This window comes from Lynx rufus, unplaced genomic scaffold (genome assembly GCF_022079265.1).
Source record: "Lynx rufus isolate CCGP_SWC_20201006 ecotype Redwood Valley unplaced genomic scaffold, mLynRuf1.p SCAF_19, whole genome shotgun sequence".
NCBI lineage: Eukaryota > Metazoa > Chordata > Mammalia > Carnivora > Felidae > Lynx > Lynx rufus.
The window spans coordinates 1,795,014-1,821,049 of record NW_025814833.1 but is presented as its reverse complement, the minus strand read 5'-3'; the positions used below and the strand labels follow the sequence as shown (position 1 = coordinate 1,821,049).

The 26,036-nt window shown below is 39.6% G+C and overlaps 1 protein-coding gene across 1 annotated transcript in view; it reads right to left on the bottom strand.

Moving 5' to 3' along the window:
• Positions 1 to 26,036, bottom strand: part of IL1RAPL2 (interleukin 1 receptor accessory protein like 2) — a 612,469-nt gene that overhangs the window by 525,359 nt on the left and 61,074 nt on the right. The window contains exon 5 of the mRNA XM_047082151.1: positions 3,578 to 3,731. Within this exon, the coding sequence (XP_046938107.1) occupies positions 3,578 to 3,731 (154 nt within the window). The remainder of the gene's footprint in view (positions 1 to 3,577; positions 3,732 to 26,036) is intronic.

The window sequence follows — 26,036 nt, the reverse complement described above, 5'->3', positions numbered from 1 at the left end:
TTAGGAACTTAGGTAAAACAACTTGGGGCCTATGAAAATGAGTTTGGTGTGTGTGTGTGTGTGTGTGTGAGAGAGAGAGAGAGAGAGAGAGAGCAAGCACTAACATGCTCACAAGAAAAGCAAACCTGTGACTGACTTCTTTAGCATTATTCTCTCAGCTAGTGTTTCTCAAAGCATAATCCTTGGAAGGCATGCAACAGAATTACCTGGACAAGGCAAGTTTCCAATTTTAGAGATGTTGTGAATTAGAATCTGGAGGAGAGAGATGCAACCAGTATTTAAGGAGCCTCATTTTCATCCTATCTGGGTTCTTCCACATAATTTTGATGCACATTAAAGTTTGAAAACCTCTGGGAGGTAGAATTGAGGTGAAATTTTAAATCCATAGTTCAATTATACTAAAAGTTCAGGTCAAGTGAATAAACGCTTTGCAAAATACACAAAAGAAGAGCTCTAGCTCTGCTTTTCCAGAATCAAAAAAAGAAACTAAAAAAGCAAATGTGTTGTCACCATAACCCATTAGATGGGAGCATAAAAGGTTTATTGTTAACTTTATTCTGGCCCAACTTAAAATCCAAGCTAAATGCTATAAGGCTGCAAATTTTAGTAAATAACTCCCAATGGAAGTGCTTTGCAAACACCTGATAAGGATTGTGTGACTGGTCAAAGTGATGATGTTGCAAGGATCTGAGCATAGCCAGCTCACTTACTAATGATGTAAAACTGCCTGATTGACTCTTCTGCTTGGATGAGACAGGAAGTCTAGTTCACATTGAGGAAATCAGAAATCAACCAAAAGCATATCTTTGCTACCTGGAATTGGCCCAATATGGTAGTTATTTTGAAAGCTCATAGAGGAAAGGATGTACATTTCTAATCAAAAGAATAATTCAAACCTCCACAGAAGTTACTCTACAAATTCAGACTAAGTAGAACTGTCATGTATTAGGATACAGCATGAACTAAAACATACATGTTAGTTTCCTTTTTCTTAAGCTTTTATTTTTTTAATGTTGATTTATTATTTTTGAGGGAGGGACAGAGAGTACGAGAAGGGGAGGAACAGAGAGAGAGGGAGACACAGAATCTGAAGAGGCTTCAGGCTCTGAGCTGTCAGCACAGAGCCAGACGCAGGGCTGGAACTCACAAGCCATGAGTTCATGACCTAAGCTGAAGTCGGATGCTCAACCAACTGAGCCACCCAGGCACCCCATATATATGTTAGCTTCTTTTTTTCTGTTTTATTTATTTATTTTTAAATATGAAATTTATTATCAAATTGGTTTCCATATAACAACACCCAGTGCTCATCCCAACAGGTGCCCTCCTCAATGTCCATCACCCACTTTCCCCTCCCTCCCAACCCCCCATCAACCCTCAGTTTATTCTCAGTTTTTAAGAGTTTCTTATGGTTTGGTTCCCTCCCTAATAATGAAGCAACAGAAAGACAAATAAAGGAACTGATCCCATTCACAATTGCACCAAGAACCATAAAATACCTAGGAATAAACCTAACCAAAGATGTGAAAGATATGTATGCTGAAAACTATAGAAAGCTTATGAAGGAAATTGAAGAAGATACAAAGAAATGGAAAAACATTCCATGCTCATGGATTAGAAGAATAAATATTGTTACAATGTCAATATTAGTTTCTAATAAGATATTTTGTATTCCTTGTGTTAACATTCAGAATTTTGAAAAATACAAAACAAACTGCTGACTCCTAGGGATCAAAAACTTAATAAAATATGAGTTACAGCAATAAACCTACTCACCAAGTGTCACTACTTTGTAGACTGATTTTAACATTACCCCAAAAAGGTCAGTTAAACATAAACAAAAATAATATAGAAGGAAATCTGTATTCCTAACATTAGTGAGAGTATAATCAACGAACTAGTTGATGTCAACATTAGATAGTTAAACAGGTAATGCCCAAGTGCATCAGTCACAAGTGTTTTTTAATAGCCAAACAATAGTGTTTTATTGATAAAAGGTTACTTTCAATTGATACAAAATTGCTGTGTAAAATAAGTTTTCAAAATACATTTCTTTTTTAAAATTTTTAAATATTTATTTATTTTTTAGAGGAAGCGAGAGAGACAGAGACAGAGTATAAGTGGGGGAAGGGCAGAGAGAGAAGGAAATACAGAAGTTGAAGCAGGCTCCAGGCTCTGAGCTGTCAGCACAGAGCCTGATGTGGGGTTCAAGCCCACAAACCATGAGATCATGACCTTAGCCAAAGTCAGATGTTTAACTGACTGACTAACCCAGGTGCCCCTCAAAATACATTTCTACAGGTAAAGATTATCTCTTAGTAAAAGCAATTATCTATAAAATAAAAGCATTTATTTAGATTTGGGCAGCACAACAAAGGGGGATTTTGAAGTGAGACAGGGTAGGACCACTTACATCCCTACATGATGACTTTTCACTGTAGCATAATGGTTAGTAGTCACAACCTGTAGGTTTAGGCACATTGTACAGAGTTTTTACCAAAAGAAAGTGCTCAGTGACTTTAGAGCATGTTTGTGCATGGCCAATTATTTGGATTATTTTGGCATTAACTATAGTAGTAAAAGCTGTTTAAAAGGTAGAGCTGGGGACACATGTGCAAGTGGTCAGTGGAAGCCCTGTGTATGCATCAGTCATAAGTGAATTAATGTAATCAATGTTACAATTGTCCGGATTATGTCAAATTTTACTATGGTTGAGATTTTATCCTCAATACAAATGTGTGTGTGAACACTTAAACACACACACAAACACACACACACCACATAAATCTAAAACATATATAAAAAGAAGAAAATTAGGCAAGGTTTGTTCAGGAACAATAGCAGGTAGACTTCTGTAATGAAGTTTCTTAAAGTCCATCACAAACATCATGAGGGATAACTTTTATGGTATTAAGTTCTGTCATATGTCTCTAAAAATTACTTTCTAACATTCTCCACCACATAAGAATATCCTGAGTTTCTCTCTTTTAGTATGAGTAGAATTACTAGCTTATACTTTACTTGTACTTCAGATTTAAAATACACACACACACACACACACACACACACACACACACACTATTTGTTTGGAGTTGCTCCATTTAAGAATAAGTAGAACCATATAACAACATCAGTCATTTATGAGTAATTTTGTATATGATATTTTAGATGCAGTCCAAGAAGACGCCATTCCAAAAGGCCAATAGAATATCATTCTGAGGCAGGCATTACCTACAAGGAGATTCCAAATATGGGTTAAGTCAACATTCTAAAGTGGTTCCAGTATATTTTTCTGAGATGCTTAGTAACAGCTAATGATATCTTGAAGAGCTAATAACCTTTCATAAAGGCAGATAACAGATATGCAGCAACTGGGCCCATGTTCCCTAAATCAATTGTCCAGATTCCATGTATTCTTTCCCAGTACAATTTACTAATAGAGAGCTTTCCAACCATTTGATTTGCATCCAGTTGTAAATTTGCCTCAAGTTCACTCTTTGTTTTGGAAACTCTTTCTTCCCATACCAAATTATATTTAAAAGTTCATTTGCCACAGTTTGGTAGAAGCAATTCTTACCTGTAACTTTCAATTCAGTTGTTCGTCTCACAAGTTTTCCTTCATACTTAAGTTCACAAGTGTAATTTCCTCCATCTTCTTCTTGAACTTCTTGGATTAGAAGAGCATTTCCTTTCTGTATTATTATGCTTCTCCACATTTTTGGCTTGCATTCCTACAGAGAAAATATTTGCAAGTAAGCAAAAAATTAAAATTCTCATCAAGTCCTAGTACTGGCAAGTTAGTACTTTCACTTGTTTGTGCTCTTCTCCTTAGTTTTCAAAATATATAACTAGAGTTAAGTCAATGACCAGAAAAAAAATATGAATGTCTCTTAATGTGTCCAGTTTAAATGTCACAACTATCAGCCTAAGAGTTACTTTGAAGGCCTGATCCCAAGTGTAGAAATTCTTTGGAGATATTCTGCCAAAATAGGAAAATATACAAGCTCCCCCAATACAAAAGACGTATAGCAGAACCTTAAAAGTAGGTAAATATCACTATAAAGCCCTGGTATTTTTTTTTCCTATTTGACAGAGACATTTCCTAAGTGTCCAAAGAGAATAGTGTTCATTTAGCAACATAGTATAATACAAGGGAGTCTTAGGCATTGTTAAACATTCATAACAGGCTTTTATACTGGCAATGTAGTCTACAATGGTTTTATTAATTACCTCTTATAGTTAAAAACAAACGCTAATATTCCAGAGTCTCTCTCCCCATAGTCAAGAGATCCATTAGGTGGATGGGATAGGGGAAGGGTTCAAGAAAATTAGGCTTAAGCAGTACTCTAGAAATACAGCTAGGTAAAATTAGCATACATTTTGCCCTAGTAATGGAGAAATTTTCCACTTACTTTCTCAGTTCAGTGCTATATGACCAGAGAATAAGATTTGGGTTTGGAAGACAATTTTTCTATACTCCTAATGAGAATGTGAGGGAGTCTTGCTACTGGGATTGGACTTCTCTCGAAAGAAGTGTTTAAAACTTTTCCAGAGAATGACAAAAACATAACATGAACCAAGTAGGTAAGAATATTTAGCCAAGTGGCTTTGCCTTTTGGGAGATTTCTCAGACTACTTTGTAGATATTTTTCCAGTTTGTCTACTACCCATCTCAAATGTCCAACAAAAGTAGTGGCCAAAAGCTGCACAAACATCAAAAGGAGGTCTAAGGAATAGCCGTGATTATTCAGCTATGCTAAGTAACCAAGGCAAAAATATTTTATCATCTAAACTCTGAATCTGTCAGCTAAGTCAATGAAGAAATGATTGTTAGGCAAATTATGTAAATAATTGTTAAGAGAACTTTCCACTTTTCCCACCATGGTATATACAACATCTCTTCTACCCCGCCTCCACTTCACCCCCCATTCCTGCCCTCCATACATACATCCTAAACATTCACGTGAAGGTAGAATCAGTGCAGACTCTCAATCTCCAGCTCTGCATGGATGCACGTGTGTGTGTGTGTGTGTGTGTGTGTGTGTGTAAAATGCTTTGAGAGAAGGAGCACCCATTTATTAGTTTCTTACTGTAACAATTTTTTTATGATAGCAGGAGTTTTGACAACAAAACACAAAAACTGGCACTTAAGTTCACAGGTACAATATTTAAGAGATATGCTTGCTTTATGTCCAATACAACTACCCACACACATTGTCAGAGAGTAAATAAAAGTAATACTATCTAGGGCATCTAGATATAAGGCTGTTTCACTCCCTAGGGTCTTTCCAAAGAACAGTTAAAGGTCTGTCTGAAATTATATTACACACCATGTCTGGTGAGGTTTATCACCTATATGAGATTTGCTTCTGAGTTAAACCTGGGGATATAAGGTTTCTGGGAAAATGAAGAAGATAGTCTGAACATAAAGAAAAAAAAATAGTCCAGCTGCCACTATCGTCATACAATAATAATCCACAATTATTTTCGCATTGTTTCGAACTCTGATAGCCTCAGATTTCTAAAGAATCATTCTGAAGGTTATTAAACAAAAATATGGTCCCTTTGGGCATTTTGAGAGGAAAGGAAAATGAAAACTGAGCTGCTTTTCACTTTCACATAGCAGTGGTGGGGGTGGGCAAATTAGCCCACACACTTGTATTCAAAGACAAATGACGTTTTCTAATGTCATTTTTAGGGAAAGTCCATATGCAATTAGCTCTAACCATTTTCAATTTCTGTGCACACTGCTTTGATTTTTCCCCCAGGAAGTACAATGTAAAGAGTGTATAGAAGTTAGAAAATAAGCCCAATGAAGAACAGCCTGAAATCTCTACACGTTCTTTGGGCTAGATCGAGATAGCCCCAAGTGCTTTCCAAGTTACCATCTAGCCTTATAAAATATTACTTGTACCCAATATAGCTTTTTGAGTTTTTCTTTTAAACTGTGGTATAGGAAAATATTATCATCAGGTAATCTCCACCCTTCTGGAGCCAATGTAGTATAGATGAAAAGGCAAACTGCTGTCAGAGCAAAACAGCTCTAGGTCAATATCTGGGTTTCACCCAAGTTCTGTGGTCTCGGGCAAATTTGTTTAACTTCTTCAGGTATCAGTTTCTTACTCTGCATATGAGGATAATATACTACCATGTGAGAAGCCAGAGCCCAGAAGCTTGCAGAGTTTATTCATTACACTCTTGCTGGGCAGCACTATATGATGGTAATCCAGCACAGAGAATACATTCCATCCCTAAACTTTCACAATCCTGGATTATGTCTCCTCCAAACCTCCAGCTCTCCTTGGTGAAAACTGGTGCTAACTTACTAATCAGATGAAAACAAATCCTCACCAATTGGTTAACTATCTCCAGGAACACAATACTTTAACCCACTGAAAATGTATAGCTCCTAAGAGACCACTCCAAAATTAATCCCAGAAGGTGGGTACAGAAACTATATTTTGTTCAGAAGAGTCTTATAGAAGACCATTGCCCCCACAAACCCATCCTTTATAAAGTTACCTCATTGGCTATTCTGCAGATATCTGGGTACCTACATCAAACCTCATAAGTCTTTTATGCTTTTTACTCCATTATTTGCAGTATTTCTCCCTCAAACTGCTGGCTGCTAGGCTTACTACTGTCATTGTTTCTCTCCTGTGCCCAATCTTCCCATGACCTCTTTCCTAGTGAACAGGTACAATTGCCATACCTCATTGTTCCAAACCTGCTTAATTTTGAGTCTCTTAAGTAAAGAAATTTGAATCATGTAAGTCAAGTCTCAAGATGGTTGTTTACCTGAGGCAAGGAAAAACCACCAAAGCCTCAAATATGAGCAGGCCCCTAATACTGTTCTCAGTGTGTAATTCCTCTATTATTTAATGCCCCTGACACTATTAAAATAGACTTCATCGAGTCAAAGGTTTTGCTGAGGGCTAGACTTGCTAGAAGTACCCAAGTTCAACAAATAGCTCCAGTTTTTGGCCTGGCTGATCCCTCATAGAGCAGTTTGTTGTAGGACCTCCTTGTTCAGTCAAAATAATGTCAGCCCTTACAGCCCAGCTTCCTTCCCTCCCTCCCACCCTTCCTGAGTGGCAGATGCCACTTGCCAGCATCTTCTAGGTTGGGAGCCCAGGATGTTCACCAGAAACATCTGTTACCAAGCTTCTTGAAGTAACTTGTTGCCAGCCATATCTGGATCTTAGAATTTCCACCCTGTGTTGGTTGGCCATCTGGATGTCTTCTTTGAAAAAGTCATGTCTTTTGCCCATTTCTTCACTGGATTATTTGTTTTTTTGGGTGTTGAGGTGGATAAGTTCTTTATAAATTTTGGATACTAACCCTTTATCTGATATGTCGTTTGCAAATATCTTCTCCCATTCCATCGGTTGCCTTTTAGTTTTGCTGATTGTTTCCTTTGCTGTACACAAGCATTTTATTTTGATGAGGTCCTAATAGTTCATTTTTGCTTTTGTTTCCCTTGCCTCTGGAGACCTGTTGAGTAAGAAGTTGCTGTGGTCAAGATCAAAGAGGTTTTTGCCTGCTTTCTCCTCGAGGATTTTGATGGCTTCCTTTCTCACATTTAGGTCTTTAATCCATTTTGGGTTTATTATTGTGTATGGTACAAGAAAGTGGTCCAGGTTCATTCTTCTGCATGTCACTGTCCAGTTTTCCCAGCACCACTTGCTGAAGGTACTGTCTTTATTCCACTGGATATTCTTTCCTGCTTTGTCAAAGATTAGTTGGCCATACGTTTGTGGGTCCATTTCTGGGCTTTCTATTCTATTCCATTGATCTGAGTGTCTGTTTTTGTGCCAGTACCATACTGTTTTGATGATTATAGCTTTGTAGTACAGCTTGAAGTCTGGGATTGTGATGCCTCCTGATTTGGTTTTCTTTTTCAAGATTGCTTTGGCTATTCGGGGTCTTTTCTGGTTCCATACAAATTTTAGGATTATTTGTTCTCATCACTCATCATCAGGGAAATTCAAGTCAAAACCACAATGAGATACCACCTCACACCTGTCAGAATTGCTAACAACTCAGGTAACAACAGATGTTGGCGAGGATGTGGAGAAAGAGGATTTCTTTTGTACTGCTGGTGAGAATGCAAACTGGTGCAGCCACTCTGGAAAACAGTATGGAAGTTTCTCAAAAAATTAAAAATACAAGTACCCTACGACCCAGCAATTGCACTACTAGGTATTTATCCAAGGGATACAGGTATGCTGTTTTGGAGGGGCACATGCACCCCAATGTTTATAGCAGCACTGTCAACAACAGCCAAAGTATGGAAAGAGCCGAAATGTCTATTGATGGATGAATGGAAAGAAGATGTGGTATATGTATGTGTGTGTGTGTGTGTGTGTGTGTATATATATATATATATATACATATATATATATATATATATATATATATATATATATATATAATTTGGTGTATTACTCGGCAATCAAAACGAATGAAATATTGCCATTTGCAAGATGGAACTTGAGGGGTGGATGGAACTAGAGGGTAATATGCTAAGCGAAATTAGTCAGAGAAAGATAAATATCATATGATTTCACTCATATGAGGACTTTAAGACACAGAACAAATGAACACAAGGGATGGGAAGAAAAAAGAATATAAAAGCAGGGAGGGGGACAAAACATAAGACTTTTTTTTTAATGTTTATTTATTTTTGAGAGAGAGACAGAGCATGAGTGGAGGAGGGTAGAGAGAGAGAGGGAGACACAGAATCCAAAGCAGGCTCCAGGCTCCAAGCTGTCAGCAAGAGCCAGACGCGGGCTCAAACTCACGGACGGTGAGATCATGACCTGAGCTGAAGTCGGACGCTCAACCGACTGAGCCACCAGGCGCCCCAGATAAGACTCTTAAATATGGAGAACAAACAGAGGGTTACTAGACGGGTTGTGGGAGGGGGATGGGCTAAATGGCTAAGGGGAATTAAGGAATCTACTCCTGAAATCAGTTTCACTATATGCTAATTAAATTGGATGTAAATTAAAAAAAGTAAAATTAAAAAAAAACAATTTCCACACTGAAATATTCACCAATATATTCACAGTACATTTCTGAGATATCATCATCATACCCACAGGTATTTTTGAATCAGTTTGATTTGTTGGCCATGGACATTTCAATTATATTCAGAGCACAGAACTCATTTCTCATGGCAAGAACACTAGGAAGATTAATTTAAATATTTATTCTGATTCTGAAGTTCAGACACAAAGTAGTTGTGCAACCACAGACCAATCATATAACCTCTGTCCTCAAGGGCACCTAATACTCATCCCCTCAGACCAAATTTCTCCCCTTTCCCCTGGAGACTGGACTATTTCATACAGCATCTAGGCAGTTGCCTAAAAATCTATAGGGAACGTGATCTTTCTTCAAATTAAAGATGGAAGACATAGGAGCACAATTGTGAATTAGGTATCAACTTTGCCCTTTTCAGTCCTACCTCTACTCCAAATTCATAGGATAACAAACTTCAGAAAGTCTTTCCCCTTCCTAGCTCTATTTCTCCAACTTTCTCTCTTCATATTCTTAATGTAGAAGGCAGTACCCCACAGTGATTAAAGTATAAGGTCTAGACTCAAATACTTGGTTTGGAATCCCAAGTTGTATTCTCTTGAGCATGCTACTTAATTGATCTTAGCCTTAATTTTTTCACCTATTAAAAAAGTGGTGATAGGGGGTGCCTAGTCATTTAAGCATCCGACTCTTGATTTCAGCTCAGGTCATAATCTCATGGTTTGTGAGTTCAAGCCCCTCATAGGGCTCTGCGCTTATAGCACAGAGCCTGCTTGGGATTCCCTCTCTCCCCTCTCCTGCTCACTCTTTTTTTTCTCTCTCTCAAAATAAATAAACTTTTAAAAAGTGGTGATAATATTTACCAATATGGGTGATTATGAGGAATAAATGAGGTGATGCATATAAATGCTCTGTATTATAGAGCATAACATGATAAAAAACTATAAATATTAACTATTATTCTATTATTATTACTACCCTCATAACTCTGCCTTCAGATTACAAACATTCCTATTATGACATGTTAATGACTGTCAGGAGTTAATGTGATTCACATTTCTATGGAGATCTGGAGACAATTCAAAAGACAATTCAAAGTTATAATTCCAATTCAGGGGTTGACTTCCAGTTTCTGATTCAACATGCAAAGGCTTGGAAAGTTTCACTACCATCCACACAACAAGAAAAAAAGCTGAACAAACTGGAAGTCAACTACCCTTCTTATATCCATCAGACAATTGAGGTGACAGTGAAAATCACTGTCCTAGAAACTGGACAGACAGGTGAGTACAAAGAATCACAGCTTACTGGGAACTGAAGCAGACACAGGAGTCAGAAACTAGTAGGAACAGTTAAAGGGTAATTGACTAATTTCTGAAGACTGTTAACTGGCTTGATACAAAAACAAAACAAAACAAAACAAAACAAAAAACCCTTGGTGGCCCAGTCTTGTGGGCCACTTTTAAAAGGTTTGCCTCCAGGAACCCCACCAGGTTATTAGCATGGAAACCAGAGAAAAAAATCCCCTTATGCTTTTGGTATAGGAAGGAAAAGGTAACCATTTTGAAATATACCAAAGAGCTCTGTTCTCCTTGACAATGGCCTGTCCTCAAAGAATATGGGAAAAGGGAAATACCCAGTGTCAGCCCCCTTTAGCTTTTGAAGGAAAATAGCTAGCTTCAGCTCTCTCTATCATTCCTGTCTCATCTAATGGAGAGAAGCTGAAAAGCACTTGTGATGGCCACAGCCCAGGGACAGAGTTCACTAAAACATGGAAATCTAACCATAAGATTACAGAATGTTTTCCCTTACCCTACACCTTACTATCATATCAACAGGGTTCCTGTATAACATAAGGATATTACAGCTAAAATAACTGCACAATTCAGTCCTTACTTAAGAGGAAGTCTCTAGGAAAACCCAGAGATAATAGAGGAATGAAAAACAAGGACACCAGAGGGAATTTTAGCCTCTAGTACCTACAACTAGAGCAAGGAGTCAATACAGCCTAACTCTTAGCTAGATAAATGTAAAAACCTCATATTAAAGGCCTGTTAATTCAGTTCCTTTTACCAAGTACATAATGCTTGGCTTTCAACAGAAATTTACATGGTGTACTAAAAGACAAAAACAGCAACAACAACAACAACGACAATGACAACAAAAACAGCACGATTTGAAAAGAAAGAACAAGCATTAGAACCAGACTGAGGTATAGCAGAAAAATTGGAATTACCTGTCTGAGAATTTAAAATAAGTATGATTAATATGTTAATGGTCCTAATGGTAATAGTGGACAACATGTAAGAACAGAAGAGAGATGTAAACTCTTTAAAAATAATAAAAAGAGAAATACTAGAGACAAAAACACTATAACAGACATAAAGAATGCCTTTGATAGGCTTTTTAATAGTATTTTTTTACTACAATTTATTGTCAAGTTGGGTAACATACAGTGTATATGGTGTGCTCTTGGTTTTGGGGGTAGATTCTCATGGTTCATCACTTACATACAACACCCAGTGCTCATCCCAAGTGCCCTCCTCAATGCCCATCACCCATTTCCCCCCTCCTTCCCCATCAACCCTAAGTTTGTTCTCTGTACTTAAGAGTCTCATATGGTTTGCCTCCCTCCCTCTCTGATTGTAACGATTTCTTTTCCCCTTCCCTTACCCCATATTCTATTAAGTTTCTCAAGATCCAGATATGAGTGAAAACATATTATATCTGTCTTTCTCTGACTGAATTATTTCACTTAACAAAATACCCTTCAATTCCATCCAAGTTGCTACAAATGGCAGGATTTCATTTTTTTCTCATTGCGAAGTAGTATTCCATTATGTATACAAACCACATCTTCTTTATCCATTCATCACTTGATGGATGTTTAGGCTCTTTCCATAATTTGACTATTGTTGAAAGTGCTGCTATAAATATTGGGGTACATGTGCCGCTATGAATCAGCACTGCTGTATCCTTTGGATAAATTCCTAGTATTGCTATTGCTGGGTCACAGGAAAGTACTATTTTTAGTTTTTTTTTTTTTTTTTTCAGGAAACTCCAGACTGTTTTCTAAGGCGGCTGCACCAGTTTGCATTCCCACCAACAGTGCAAGAGGGTTCCCATTTCTTCATATCCTTGTCAGCATCTGTTGTCTTCTGAGTTGTTAATTTTAGCTACTCTGGTATGAGGTGGTATCTCAGTGTGGTTTTCATTTGTATTTCCTTGCTGATGAGTGATATTGAGCATCTTGTGATGTCTGTTGGCCATCTGGATGTCTTCTTTGGAAAAGTGTCTACTAGAGATAAAAACACTATAACAGACATAAAGAATGCATTTGGTAGGCATTTTAATAAACTGGGCATGGTGAAAGGAAAAAAAAATCAGTGAGTTTGAAGGTATGTCAATAATAACTTCCCAAACTGATAAGCAAAACGAAAGAAGAATTAAAAAAAAAAAAAAGAACATCTGAGTGTTAGTGTATTGGAAGATGGCGGCATAGGAGAACGCTGGGCTCACCTTGTCCTGCTGATCACTTAGATTCTATCCACATTGGCCTAAATAACCCAGAAAACCACCAGAAGAAAAACAGAACAGACTCTCTGGAGCCAAGCGTAGACAAGAGGCCCACAGAAGAGGCTAGGGAGGGCAGACAGGCGGTGCATGCTACATGGACTGGCAGGAGGGAGCCGGGCAGTGCAGGGGCAGCCCACCGGGCAAGGGAGAGCCCCCGAAGTATGGCTTGCAAAGCGGAGTGGCCAGATTCTGTGAGTTCTGACAGCCAGCGGGACTTAATATCTGGAATGTTAAAGGTCAACATCCCTGCTCTTGGAGAGCAGGGAAGGCAAGAGAATGCTGGGAGGGAGGGTTGCTGAGCCCCGGAAGACAGAGCTCAGCTCGGTGGGGGAACAAAGGTGCTGGCAAGTGCCATTTGCCTCTCCCATCCCCCAGCTGAAATTCCAAAGGGAACCAGTTCCCATCGCCAAACTTGCTTACATCACGCAAACACCCAACGCTGTGCTTCTGTGGATCCATCCCTCCGACGGACCTGTCTCCCTCCCGGTGTGGAGGGCCCTTCCCGCAAGGGACCACCAAGGGCAAAGCTAGCTAAGCCTGCCCCTCCCACCCCTGTGCACCTTGCAGATCCACCCCATCTGATATGCCCTTGGCCAGTTCCCATCAAAGCAGCACCACAAGCCTGGCAGTATGCAAGTAGCCCAGACAGGGGCCACACCACTCCACAGTGAGTCCTGCTCTTGGGAGAGGGGAAGATAATGTACATGCCAGTCTCACTGTGTCCCCAGCAGTGGGCTGGGGGCAGACATCTGGTGTGACTGCTGCCCCGCCCAACAACACAAGTTTCTCCTGACAGCATGGGGGAAGTGCACTGCAGTTTGGAGCTACCACAGGGACTAGCCAAAATGACTAAATGGAAGAATTCTCCTCAAAAGAAACTCCAGGAAGTACCAACAGCTAACGAATTGATCAAAAACGATTTAAGCAATATAATGGAACAAGAATTTAGAATAGTAGTCATAAAATTAATCACTGGGCTTGAAAAAAGCATAGAGGATAGCAGAGAATCTATTGCTACAGAGATCAAAGGACTAAGAAATAGTCATGAGGAGCTAAAAAATGGTATCAATGAGGTGCAAAATAAAATGGAGGCAGCCATACTCCCTACTAAACACCCTACTAAAGAATGAATGGGTCAAGGGAAGATGGCAGCATAGGAGGACCCTGGGCTCACTGCGCGTCCTGGGGATCACGTAGATTCCACCTACACCTGCCTAAATAATCCAGAAAACCACCAGAGGAGTAGCAGAACAGAGTCTCCAGAGCCAAGCGCAGACGAGAGGCCCACAGAAGAGTGTAGGAAGGGTGGCAAGGCGGTGCGCGCTCCACTGATTGGCAGGAGGGAGCACGGGCGGAGGGGCAGCTCGGCAGCCAAGCAGATCCCCCGAGTCTGGCTTGCAAAAGCAGAGGGGCTGGACGGAGTGTGTTCCAACAGCAAGCAGGACTTAGCATCTGGGAGGTCATAAGTTAACAGCTCTGCTCGGAAAGCGGGAAGGCTGGAGGACAAAGGGAGGGAGAGTTGCTGAGCCCCAGGACAACAGAGCTCAGTTTGGCGAGGAACTAAGGCACTCTCCAGCGCCATCTCCCTCCCCCATCCCCCAGCGAAAATCCCAAAGGGAACCAGTTCCTGCCAGGGAACTTGCTCGCTCCGCGCAAACACCCAACTCTGTGGTTCTGAGGAGCCACCCCTCCGGCAGCGGGTCTGACTCCCTAGAGCTGCCACAGGGCCCCTCCTGAAGTGGATCACCTAAGGAGAAGCGAGCTAAGCCTGCCCCTCCTGCCCCCGTGCACCTTGCCTACCCACCCCAGCTAATACGCCAGATCCCCAGCACCACAAGCCTGGCAGTGAGCAAGTAGCCCAGACGGGCCACACCAACCCACAGTGAATCCCGCCCCTAGGAGAGGGGAAGAGAAAGCACACACCAGTCTGACTGTGGCCCCAGCTGTAGGCTGGGGGCAGCCATCAGGTCTGACTGCGGCCCCGCCCACCAACTCCAGTTATACACCACAGCATAGGGGAAGTGCCCCGCAGTACGGCACCACTCCAGGGACTATCCAAAATGACGAAATGGAAGAATTCCCCTCAGAAGAATCTCCAGGAAATAACAACAGCTAATGAACTGATCAAAAAGGATTTAAATAATATAACAGAAAGTGAATTTAGAATAATAGTCATAAAATTAATCGCTGGGCTTGAAAACAGTATAGAGCACAGCGGAGAATCTCTTGCTACAGAGATCAAGGGACTAAGGAACAGTCACGAGGAGCTGAAAAACCCTTTAAACGAGATGCAAAGTAAAATGGAAACGTCCACGGCTCGGATTGAAGAGGCAGAGGAGAGAATAGGTGAACTAGAAGATAAAGTTATGGAAAAAGAGGAAGCTGAGAAAAAGAGAGATAAAAAAATCCAGGAGTATGAGGGGAAAATTAGAGAACTAAGTGATACACTAAAAAGAAATAATATACGCATAATTGGTATCCCAGAGGAGGAAGAGAGAGGGAAAGGTGCTGAAGGGGTACTTGAAGAAATAATAGCTGAGAACTTCCCTGAACTGGGGAAGGAAAAAGGCATTGAAATCCAAGAGGCACAGAGAACTCCCTTCAGACGTAACTTGAATCGATCTTCTGCACGACATATCATAGTGAAACTGGCAAAATACAAGGATAAAGAGAAAATTCTGAAAGCAGCAAGGGATAAACGTGCCCTCACAAATAAAGGAAGACCTATAAGACTCGTGACTGATCTCTCTTTTGAAACTTGGCAGGCCAGAAAGAATTGGCACGAGATTTTCAGGGTGCTAGACAGCAAAAATATGCAGCCGAGAATCCTTTATCCAGCAAGTCTGTCATTTAGAATAGAAGGAGAGATAAAGGTCTTCCCAAACAAACAAAAACTGAAGGAATTTGTCACCACTAAACCAGCCCTACAAGAGATCCTAAGGGGGACCCTGTGAGACAAAGTACCAGAGACATCACTACAAGCATAAAACATACAGACATCACAATGACTCTAAACCCGTATCTTTCTATAATAACACTGAATGTAAATGGATTAAATGCGCCAACCAAAAGACATAGGGTATCAGAATGGATAAAAAAACAAGACCCATCTATTTGCTGTCTACAAGAGACTCATTTTAGACCTGAGGACACCTTTAGATTCAGAGTGAGGGGATGGAGAACTATTGATCATGCTACTGGAAGCCAGAAGAAAGCTGGAGTAGCCATACTTATATCAGACAAACTAGACTTTAAATTAAAGGCTGTAACAAGAGATGAAGAAGGACATTATATAATAGTTACAGGGTCTATCCATCAGGAAGAACTAACAATTATAATTGTCTATGCGCCGAATACCGGAGCCCCCAAATATATAAAACAATTACTCATAAACATAAGCAACCTTATTGATAAGAATGTGATAATTGCTGGGGACTTTAACACCCCACTTACAGACATGGATAGATCATCTAGACACACGGTCAATAAAGAAACAAGGGCCCTGAATGAGACATTGGATCAGATGGACTTGACAGATATATTTAGAACTCTGCATCCCAAAGCAACAGAATATACTTTCTTCTCGAGTGCACATGGAACATTCTCCAAGATAGATCATATACTGGGTCACAAAACAGCCCTTCATAAGTTTACAAGAATTGAAATTATACCATGCATACTTTCAGACCACAATGCTATGAAGCTTGAAATCAACCACAGGAAAAAGTCTGGAAAACCTCCAAAAGCATGGAGGTTAAAGAACACCCTACTAACGAATGAGTGGGTCAACCAGGCAATTAGAGAAGAAATCAAAAAATATATGGAAACAAACGAAAATGAAAATACAACAATCCAAACGCTTTGGGACGCAGCGAAGGCAGTCCTGAGAGGAAAATATATTGCAATCCAGGCCTATCTCAAGAAACAAGAAAAATCCCAAATACAAAATCTAACAGCACACCTAAAGGAAATAGAAGCAGAACAGCAAAGGCAGCCTAAACCCAGCAGAAGAAGAGAAATAATAAAGATCAGAGCAGAAATAAACAATATAGAATCTAAAAAAACTGTAGAGCAGATCAACGAAACCAAGAGTTGGTTTTTTGAAAAAATAAACAAAATTGACAAACCGCTAGCCAGGCTTCTCAAAAAGAAAAGGGAGATGACCCAAATAGATAAAATCATGAATGAAAATGGAATTATTACAACCAATCCCTCAGAGATACAAACAATTATCAGGGAATACTATGAAAAATTATATGCCAACAAATTGGACAACCTGGAAGAAATGGACAAATTCCTGAACACCCACACTCTTCCAAAACTCAATCAGGAGGAAATAGAAAGCTTGAACAGACCCATAACCAGCGAAGAAATTGAATCGGTTATCAAAAATCTCCCAACAAATAAGAGTCCAGGACCAGATGGCTTCCCAGGGGAGTTCTACCAGACATTTAAAGCAGAGATAATACCTATCCTTCTCAAGCTATTCCAAGAAATAGAAAGGGAAGGAAAACTTCCAGACTCATTCTATGAAGGCAGTATTACTTTGATTCCTAAACCAGACAGAGACCCAGTAAAAAAAGAGAACTACAGGCCAATATCCCTGATGAATATGGATGCAAAAATTCTCAATAAGATACTAGCAAATCGAATTCAACAGCATATAAAAAGAATTATTCACCATGATCAAGTGGGATTCATTCCTGGGATGCAGGGCTGGTTCAACATTCGCAAATCAATCAACGTGATACATCACATTAACAAAAAAAAAAGAGAAGAACCATATGATCCTGTCAATCGATGCAGAAAAGGCCTTTGACAAAATCCAGCACCCTTTCTTAATAAAAACCCTTGAGAAAGTCGGGATAGAAGGAACATACTTAAAGATCATAAAAGCCATTTATGAAAAGCCCACAGCTAACATCATCCTCAACGGGGAAAAACTGAGAGCTTTTTCCCTGAGATCAGGAACACGACAGGGATACCCACTGTCACCACTGTTGTTTAGTTGTTTAACATAGTGCTGGAAGTTCTAGCATCAGCAATCAGACAACAAAAGGAAATCAAAGGCATCAAAATTGGCAAGGATGAAGTCAAGCTTTCGCTTTTTGCAGATGACATGATATTATACATGGAAAATCCGATAGACTCCACCAAAAGTCTGCTAGAACTGATACATGAATTCAGCAAAGTTGCAGGATACAAAATCAATGTACAGAAATCAGTTGCATTCTTATACACTAACAATGAAGCAACAGAAAGACAAATACAGAAACTGATCCCATTCACAATTGCACCAAGAAGCATAAAATACCTAGGAATAAATCTAACCAAAGATGTAAAGGATCTGTATGCTGAAAACTATAGAAAGCTTATGAAGGTAATTGAAGAAGATTTAAAGAAATGGAAAGACATTCCCTGCTCATGGATTGGAAAAATAAATATTGTCAAAATGTCAACACTACCCAAAGCTATCTACACATTCAATGCAATCCCAATCAAAATTGCACCAGCATTCTTCTCGAAACTAGAACAAGCAATCCTAAAATTCATATGGAACCACAAAAGGCCCCGAAAAGCCAAAGGAATTTTGAAGAAGAAGACCAAAGCAGGAGGCATCACAATCCCAGACTTTAGCCTCTACTACAAAGCTGTCATCATCAAGACAGCATGGTATTGGCACAAAAACAGACACATAGACCAATGGAATAGAATAGAAACCCCAGAACTAGACCCACAAACGTATGGCCAACTCATCTTTGACAAAGCAGGAAAGAACATCCAATGGAAAAAAGACAGCCTCTTTAACAAATGGTGCTGGGAGAACTGGACAGCAACATGCAGAAGGTTGAAACTAGACCACTTTCTCACACCATTTACAAAAATAAACTCAAAATGGATAAAGGACCTAAATGTGAGACAGGAAACCATCAAAACCTTAGAGGAGAAATCAGCAAAAGACCTCTCTGACCTCAGCCGTAGCAATCTCTTACTCGACACATCCCCAAAGGCAAGGGAAATAAAAGCAAAAGTGAATTACTGGGACCTTATGAAGATAAAAAGCTTCTGCACAGCAAAGGAAACAACCAACAAAACTAAAAGGCAACCAACGGATTGGGAAAAGATATTTGCAAATGACATATCGGACAAAGGGCTAGTATCTAAAATCTATAAAGAGCTCACCAAACTCCACACCCGAAAAACAAATAACCCAGTGAAGAAATGGGCAGAAAACATGAATAGACACTTCTCTAAAGAAGACATCCAGATGGCCAACAGGCACATGAAAAGATGTTCAGCGTCGCTCCTCATCAGGGAAATACAAATCAAAACCACACTCAGGTATCACCTCACGCCAGTCAGAGTGGCCAAAATGAACAAATCAGGAGACTATAGATGCTGGAGAGGAGGTGGAGAAACGGGAACCCTCTTGCACTGTTGGTGGGAATGCAAATTGGTGCAGCCGCTCTGGAAAGCAGTGCGGAGGTTCCTCAGAAAATTAAAAATAGACCTACCCTATGACCCAGCAATAGCACTGCTAGGAATCTACCCAAGGGATACAGGAGTACTGATGCATAGGGGCACTTGTACCCCAATGTTCATAGCAGCACTCTCAACAATAGCCAAATTATGGAAAGAGCCTAAATGTCCATCAACTGATGAATGGATAAAGAAATTGTGGTTTATATACACAATGGAATACTACGTGGCAATGAGAAAAAATGAAATATGGCCTTTTGTAGCAACGTGGATGGAACTGGAGAGTGTGATGCTAAGTGAAATAAGCCATACAGAGAAAGACAGATACCATATGGTTTCACTCTTATGTGGATCCTGAGAAACTTAACAGGAACCCATGGGGGAGGGGAAGGAAAAAAAAAAAAAAAAAAAGGACGTTAGAGTGGGAGAGAGCCAAAGCATAAGAGACTGTTAAAAACTGAGAACAAACTGAGGGTTGATGGGGGGTGGGAGGGAGGGGCGGGTGGGTGATGGGTATTGAGGAGGGCACCTTTTGGGATGAGCACTGGGTGTTGTATGGAAACCAATTTGTCAATAAACTTCATATAAAAAAAAAATTAAAAAAAAAAATAAAAAAAAAATAAGAAAAAAAAACTGAGAACAAACTGAGGGTTGATGGGGGGTGGGAGGGAGGGGAGGGTGGGTGATGGGTATTGAGGAGGGCACCTTTTGGGATGAGCACTGGGTGTTGTATGGAAACCAATTTGTCAATAAATTTCATATATATAAAAAAAAAAAAGAAATCCAAGAGGCACAGAGAACTCCCTTCAGACGGAACTTGAATCGATCTTCTGCACAACATATCATAGTGAACCTGGCAAAATACAAGGATAAAGAGAAAATTCTGAAAGCAACAAGGGATAAACGTGCGCTAACATATAAAAGGAGACCTATAAGACTCGTGACTGATCTCTCTTTTGAAACTTGGCAGGCCAGAAAGGGTTGGCACGAGATCTTCAATGTGATTAACAGAAAAAAATGTGCAGCCAAGAATCCTTTATCCAGCAAGTCTGTCATTTAGAATAGAAGGAGAGATAAAGGTCTTCCCAAACAAACAAAAACTGAAGGAATTCGTCACCACTAAACCAGCCCTACAAGAGATCCTAAGGGGAATCCTGTGAGACAAAGTACCAGAGACATCACTACAAGCATAAATCATACAGACATCACAATGACTCTAAACCCGTATCTTTCTATAATAACACTGAATGTAAATGGATTAAATGCGCCAACCAAAAGACATAGGGTATCAGAATGGATAAAAAAACAAGACCCATCTATTTGCTGTCTACAAGAGACTCATTTTATTTTATTTTATTTTATGTTATTTTATTTTATTTTATTTTTTTTTATATGAAGTTTATTGACAAATTGGTTTCCATACAACACCCAGTGCTCATCCCAAAAGGTGCCCTCCTCAATACCCATCACCCACCCGCCCCTCCCTCCCACCCCCCATCAACCCTCAGTTTGTTCTCAGTTTTTAACAGTCTCTTATGCTTTGGCTCTCTCCCACTCTAACCTCTTTTTTTTTTTTTCCTTCCCCTCCCCCATGGGTTCCTGTTAAGTTTCTCAGGATCCACATAAGAGTGAAACCATATGGTATCTGTCTTTCTCTGTATGGCTTATTTCACTTAGCATCACACTCTCCAGTTCCATCCACGTTGCTACAAAAGGCCATATTTCATTTTTTCTCATTGCCACGTAGTATTCCATTGTATATATACCACAATTTCTTTCTCCATTCATCAGTTGATGGACATTTAGGCTCTTTCCATAATTTGGCTATTGTTGAGAGTGCTGCTATGAACATTGGGGTACAAGTGCCCCTATGCATCAGTACTCCTGTATCCCTTGGATAAATTCCTAGCAGTGCTATTGCTGGGTCATAGGGTAGGTCTATTTTTAATTTTCTGAGGAACCTCCACACTGCTTTCCAGAGCGGCTGCACCAATTTGCATTCCCACCAACAGTGCAAGAGGGTTCCCGTTTCTCCACCTCCTCTCCAGCATCTATAGTCTCCTGATTTGTTCATTTTGGCCACTCTGACTGGCGTGAGGTGATACCTGAGTGTGGTTTTGATTTGTATTTCCCTGATGAGGAGCGACGCTGAACATCTTTTCATGTGCCTGTTGGCCATCTGGATGTCTTCTTTAGAGAAGTGTCTATTCATGTTTTCTGCCCATTTCTTCACTGGGTTATTTGTTTTTCGGGTGTGGAGTTTGGTGAGCTTACAAGAGACTCATTTTAGACCTGAGGACACCTTTAGATTCAGAGTGAGGGGATGGAGAACTATTTATCATGCTACTGGAAGCCAAAAGAAAGCTGGAGTAGCCACACTTATATCAGACAAACTAGACTTTAAATTAAAGGCTGTAACAAGAGGTGAAGAAGGGCATTATATAATAATCACAAGGTCTATCTATCAGGAAGAGCTAACAGTTATAAATGTCTATGCGCCGAATACGGGAGCCCCCAAATATATAAAACAATTACTCATAAACATAAGCAACCTAATTGATAAGAATATGGTAATTGCAGGGGACTTTAACACTCCACTTACAGACATGGATAGATCATCTAGACACACGGTCAATAAAGAAACAAGGGCCCTGAATGAGACATTGGATCAGATGGACTTGACAGATATATTTAGAACTCTGCATCCCAAAGCAACAGAATATATTTTCTTCTCGAGTGCACATGGAACATTCTCCAAGATAGATCATATACTGGGTCACAAAACAGCCCTTCAGAAGTATACAAGAATTGAAATTATACCATGCATACTTTCAGACCACAATGCTATGTAGCTTGAAATCAACCACAGGAAAAAGTCTGGAAAACCTCCAAAAGCATGGAGGTTAAAGAACACCCTAGTAAACAATGAGTGGGTCAACCAGGCAATTAGAGAAGAAATTAAAAAATATATGGGAACAAGCGAAAATGAAAATACAACAATCCAAACGCTTTGGGATGCAGCAAAGGCAGTCCTGAGAGGAAAATACATTGCAATCCAAGCCTATCTAAAGAAACAAGAAAAATCCCACATTCAAAATCTAACAGCACACCTAAAGGAAATAGAAGCAGAACAGCAAAGACACCCTAAACCCAGCAGAAGAAGAGAAATAATAAAGATCAGAGCAGAAATAAACAATATAGAATCTAAAAAAACTGTAGAGCAGATCAACGAAACCAAGATTTGGTTTTTGGAAAAGAAAAACAAAATTGACAAACCTGTAGCCAGGCTTCTCAAAAACAAAAAGGGAGATGACCCAAATAGATAAAATCATGAATGAAAATGGAATTATTACAACCAATCCCTCAGAGATACAAACAATTACCAGGGAATAGTATGAAAAATTATATGCCAACAAATTGGACAACCTGGAAGAAATGGACAAATTCCTAAATACCCACACTCTTCCAAAACTCAATCAGGAGGAAATAGAAAGTTTGAACAGACCCATAACCAGCGAAGAAATTGAATCGGTTATCAAAAATCTCCCAACAAATAAGAGTCCAGACCTGATGGCTTCCCAGGGGAGTTCTACCAGACGTTTAAAGCAGAGATAATACCTATCCTTCTCAAGCTATTCCAAGAAATAGAAAGGGAAGGAAAACTTCCAGACTCATTCTATGAAGCCAGGATTACTTTGATTCCTAAACCAGACAGAGACCCAGTAAAAAAAAGAGAACTACAGGCCAATATCCCTCATGAATATGGATGCAAAAATTCGCAATAAGATACTAGCAAATCGAATTCAACAGCATAAAAAAAGAATGATTCACCATGATCAAGTGGGATTCATTCCTGGGATGCAGGGCTGGTTCAACATTTGCAAATCAATCAACGTGATACATCACATTAATAAAAGAAAAGAGAAGAACCATATGATCCTGTCAATGGATGCAGAAAAGGCCTTTGACATAACTCAGCACCCTTTCTTAATAAAAACCCTTGAGAAAGTCGGGATAGAAGGAACATACTTAAAGATCATAAAAGCCATTTATGAAAAGCCCACAGCTAACATCATCCGCAATGGGGAAAAACTGAGAGCTTTTTCCCTGAGATCAGGAACACGACAGGGATGCCCACTCTCACCGCTGTTGTTTAATATATTGTTGGAAGTTCTGGGATCAGCAACCAGACAACAAAAGTAAATCAAAGGCATCAAATTGGCAAATATGAAGTCAAGCTTTCACTTTTTGCAGATGACATGATAATATACATGGAGAACCCGATAGACTCCACCAAACGTCTGCTAGAACTGATACATGAATTCAGCAAAGTTGCAGGATACAAAATCAATGTACAGAAATCAGTTGCATTCGTATCCACTAACAATGAAGCAACAGAAAGACAAATACAGAAACTGATCCCATTCACAATTGCACCAAGAAGCATAAAATACCTAGGAATAAATCTAACCAAAGATGTAAAAGATCTGTATGCTGAAAACTATAGAAAGCTTATGAAGGTAATTGAAGAAGGTATAAAGAAATGGAAAGACATTCCCTGCTCATGGATTGGAAGAACAAATATTGTCAAAATGTCAATACTACCCAAAGCTATCTACACATTCAATGCAATCCCAATCAAAATTGCACCAGCATTCTTCTCGAAACTAGAACAAGCAATCCTAAAATTCATATGGAACCACAAAAGGCCCGAATATCAAAGTCATTTTGAAGTAGAAGACCAAAGCAGGAGGCATCACAATCCCAGACTTTAGCCTCTACTACAAAGCTGTCATCATCAAGACAGCATGGTATTGGCACAAAAACAGACAAATAGACCAATGGAATAGAATAGAAACCCCAGAACTAGACCCACAAAGCTATGGCCAACTCATCTTTGGCAAAGCAGGAAAGAACATCCAATGGAAAAAAGACAGTCTCTTTAACAAATGGTGCTGGGAGAACTGGACAGCAACATGCAGAAGGTTGAAACTAGACCACTTTCTTACACCATTCACAAAAATAAACTCAAAATGGATAAAGGACCTGAATGTGAGACAGGAAACCATCAAAACTCTAGAGGAGAAAGCAGGAAAAGACCTCTCTGACCTCAGCCGTAGCAATCTCTTACTTGACACATCCCCAAAGGCAAGGGAATTAAAAGCAAAAAGTGAATTACTAGGACCTTATGAAGATAAAAAGCTTCTGCACAGCAAAGGAAACAACCAACAAAACTAAAAGGCAACCAACGGAATGGGAAAAGATATTTGCAAATCACATATCGGACAAAGGGATAGTATCCAAAATCTATACACAGCTCACCAAACTCCACACCTGGAAAACAAATAATTCAGTGAAGAAATGGGCAGAAAACATGAATAGACACTTCTCTAAAGAAGACATCTGGATGGCTAACAGGCATATGAAAAGATGCTCAAAGTCGCTCCTTATCAGGGAAATACAAATCAAAACCACACTCAGATATCACCTCACGCCAGTCAGAGTGGCCAAAATGAACAAATCATGAGACTACAGATGCTGGAGAGGATGTGGAGAAATGGGAACCGTCTTGCAGTGTTGGTGGGAATGCAAATTGGTGCAGCCACTCTGGAAAGCAGTGTGGAGGTTCCTCAGAAAATTAAAAATAGACCCATCCTATGACCCAGCAATAGCACTGCTAGGAATTTACCCAAGGGATACAGGAGTACTGATGCATAGGGGCACTTGTACCCCAATGTTTATAGCAGCACTCTTAACAATAGCCAAATGATGGAAAGAGCCTAATTGTCCATCAACTGATGAATGGATAAAGAAATTGTGGTTTATTACACAATGGAGTACAACAGGGTAATGAGAAAGAACGAATAATGGCCCTTTGTAGCAACGTGGATGGACCTGGAGAGTGTGATACGAAGTGAAATAAGCCATACAGAGAAAGACAGATACCATATGTTTTCACTCTTATGTGGATCCTGAGAAACTTAACAGGAACCCATGGGGGAGGGGAAGGAAAATAAAAAGAGGTTAGAGTGGGAGAGAGCCAAAGCATAAGAGACTCTTAAAAACTGAGAACAAACTGAGGGTTGATGGGGGCTGGGAGGGAGGGGAGGGTGGGTTTTGGGTATTGAGGAGAGCACCTTTTGGGATGAGCACTGGGTGTTGTATGGAAACCAATTTGACAATAAATTTCATATATTGAAAAAAAAAGAATGAATGGGTCAACCAGGCAATTAGAAAATAAATTTAAAAATATATGGAAATAAATGGAAACGAAAATACAACAATACAAATGCTTTGGGATGCAGCCGAGGCAGTCCTGAGAGGAAAATGCATTGCATTCCAGGCCTATCTCTAGAAACAAGAAAAATCTGAAATACAACATCTAACAGCACACCTAAAGGAAATAGAAGCAGAACAGTGAAGACATCCCACACCCAGCAGAAGAAGGGAAATAATAAAGAACAGAGCAGAAATAAACAATATAGAATCTAAAAAACTGTAGAGCAGATCAATGAAACCAAGAGTTGTTTTTTTTTTGAGAAATAAACAAAATTGATACACCTCTACTCAGGCTTTTCAAGAAGAAAAGGGAGAGGACCCAAACAGATAAAACCATGAACGAAAATGGAATTATTACAACCAATCCCACAGAAATACAAAAATTATCAGGGGATACTATGAAAATTATATGCCAAAAAACTGGACAACCTGGAAGAAATGGACAAATTCTTAAGCACCCACATACTTGCAAAACTCAAGCACGAAGAAATGGAAAATTTGGACAGACGCATAAGCAGCAAAAAATTGAATCAGTTATCAAAAATCTCCCAACAAATAAGAGTACAGGTCCAGATGGCTTCCCTGGGGAATTCTACCAGACATGTAGGGCAGAGATAATACCTATCCTTATCAAGCTGTTACAAAAAATAGAAAGG